The sequence below is a fragment of the Propithecus coquereli genome, unplaced genomic scaffold (assembly GCF_000956105.1).
Source record: "Propithecus coquereli isolate 6110/MARCELLA unplaced genomic scaffold, Pcoq_1.0 Scaffold288, whole genome shotgun sequence".
NCBI lineage: Eukaryota > Metazoa > Chordata > Mammalia > Primates > Indriidae > Propithecus > Propithecus coquereli.
In genome coordinates, this window is record NW_012148485.1 from 959,904 (window position 1) to 962,672 (window position 2,769).

Here is a 2,769-nt window from a genome sequence, read left to right on the forward strand (position 1 = left end):
TGAATTTTAAACTATAGAGTACAGTTTGAATATTTGTAGAGAAACGGAGCACAGTAAGCTAGATTCATCCTTCCACCTGATTACTGCTAATCATTTAAATTTCGAGGAGTCACAGTATGGTAGATGTGAACAGAATAAACCAGACGCATGTTTCATATTTCTGAAATTACCTGCATATGGTTAAAAAGACATGGCAATAAGACATCCGTGAATTTTTAGATGTATTTGCATTTTCCCCCCAAATTTTTCAAAAGGTAATGAAGTTAAATTGCATAGAACAATGGTTTTGACTTCAGGTACACCCATTAGTGAGCTTTGAAGTCAGTTTAGTGGAAAACCAGCTATTTTAAAAAATTTAAACAGAAAATGTCAAAAGCCATCACACATAGTAAGGTGCTTATTGTTTGTGAAACTTTGCTGACTTTATATACCCATGTATGTTTGTATTGGATCTCAATGTTAAAATTGTTTATGTAGATCCTAGTGAAAAAATATAAAAGCCAATTTAGAATTTGAATATAAGATACATTTTAATGAAAAAAACAGACTTTAAGTTCTTGCTTTAGTGGTTATGGACACAGATATTGGGGGAAAAAGCAACAATGGAAAAGATAGAATGGGGAAAAAATGGAGAAGAAAATGGTATGTGGAAGTTTAATCTAGGGCCACCGAAACTAGAATAAGACTTGTGGGGTACTTGGCGATGATAAAGGGAATCATATAATTAGAGAGGCAGGTGACATTTCATACTTGACAGCCATATTTTGAGCACCTACAGTATGCCAGGCCCTTGTGTATATAGGCAAATCATCCAAGGCTAATGAATTCAATAGTAACTATTACCATGGTTTTATATTTCTCCTTCAAAAGGTTTATTTAATCCAAACTGGCTTTACGTGGTGCCTTTTTATTCAGCTCTGAGACCTACCTATTTGGATTTAAGATTTTTTTTCTAAGAATAGACATTATGGTTCTCTTGAGAGCAATTAGTTCTTATTTAATGTTCTTTTAAAATAGATGAAGCCAGCATTATTAAGTGTTGAAGGGACACAGACAATTGTAGTTAAATTTTTGTTCAGATTTTTTTCCTAATTAAGTCTTTTTAGTTTTTTAAATGTCTACTGGTATTTCTTTATTTCTGTTTGTTTAAGTGCTTCCTGTGCTTTTCACATCAACACAGTGAGGAGCTGGGACTTGTCATTAAGTGTATATATATGAAACAGTTAATTGCCTTAGAGTTTTCACTTAATGATCTAAAAAACAAATGTTACAAGGTTGTTAAACATTTTGAATAGGAATAAAACAACACTGTCTTCATCCTTAAAAACATAATTTGCAGGCTTAGTTTACTACAATATTTTTCTTTTTAAACCTAGCAATTCCTGATGACCAATAAACTGGACACAGCAATGTGGCTTTCTCGCCTGTTCACAGTTTACTGCTCTGCTTTGTTTGTTTTGCCTCTTCTTGGGTATGTATTGTTTATATTGCTGCCTTTGCTAGTCAGTTTATATGGAATGCCTTTAAGGTGTAAGGCTTGTTAAACTGTAAAGGGCTCAGGGACAAATAAAATAAAATACAAGACCCAACCTTAAGACACTAATAACCTAATACTGTTATCATCAGCTGGAGGAATATTTTGTATCTTGTGGTTTGTGAAATTAACATCACATTGAAAATCTGAGGAAAAAGCAGATGTGTGGGAGTGAGATGAATTCATGTTTTTAAATTTTTGAGTTTTTTTAACTTGACAGGAAGAATCACTGCTTTACAAAACTCAGTTGGGCATATACATGAAATTATGCTTTTAAGAAGGTAGAATAAGTTCAAGTGATTTTTTTCTATCGACAATTAAATGATTTAGGTGTTGTGCAATTATGATGCAATTCACAAAGGAGGAAGAGACCTGGTGGTTGTTTATGTCTTATGATAACCTCTCCTCTGGTAATTTGCAGGTTGCATGAAGCAGCGAGCTTTTACCAGCGTGCTTTGCTGGCAAATGCTCTTACCAGCGCTCTGAGGCTACATCAGAGATTGCCACACTTCCAGTTAAGCAGAGCATTCCTGGCCCAGGCTTTGTTAGAAGACAGCTGCCACTACCTATTGTACTCGCTCATCTTTGTCAATTCCTATCCCGTTACAAGTATCCTTTTCCACCTTTTTGGCAATGAAATCACCAGCTATATGGGAGGTCTCTTGTGATTATTTCAGCAACGAGGGCATTCCAGGAAGCCTAGGTTGGTTTTTGGCACTTCATTTAAATGTGTGAGAATTTCTGACTCTTAAATACGAAGTCTAAACTTTGAAGACCTGATTTGGAAAATTTAAACTGTGTCTACCTTTGTCCTTGCCTCTTGTAAGCTTCTCTATTAGAATAGATATTTTAAAATTCAGATTCAAAGCAAGGCTATGCAGAACTCACTTTAATATTTAAAATTTTCTTTCAGTTTATATTGTCTTTGGAAAAGTGTCCAGATGTCTTACTTTAAAAATTAGAGGTCCTCAATTCTTTCTTCACTCCCAGTGAGCTAGAAACAAATGGAAATTAATCAAGAAATAACTTATTGCAGCAGAGAATGGGATAATTAATAAAAATAAATTGATATTTGCTGTAGATAGAGTAGAAGATAAAACACATATGGATAATCCCTGGAGTTAATGAGAATTAAATAACTCATTTGGAATTTATATGTTTTCACATTTAAAAAATGTGTTTTGGGAAGATAAAGGGTATTATTCCAAAAAGGAGGGGAAGAATGAACGAGGTCT

At 34.0% G+C, this 2,769-nt stretch overlaps 1 protein-coding gene across 1 annotated transcript in view; it reads left to right on the forward strand.

Annotated features, from left to right (window-relative positions):
• The window catches only part of TMEM33 (transmembrane protein 33), a 34,937-nt gene that overhangs the window by 5,345 nt on the left and 26,823 nt on the right, over window positions 1–2,769 (forward strand). The window contains exons 2-3 of the mRNA XM_012648489.1: window positions 1,377–1,471; window positions 1,956–2,143. Of these exons, the coding sequence (XP_012503943.1) occupies window positions 1,377–1,471; window positions 1,956–2,143 (283 nt within the window). The remainder of the gene's footprint in view (window positions 1–1,376; window positions 1,472–1,955; window positions 2,144–2,769) is intronic.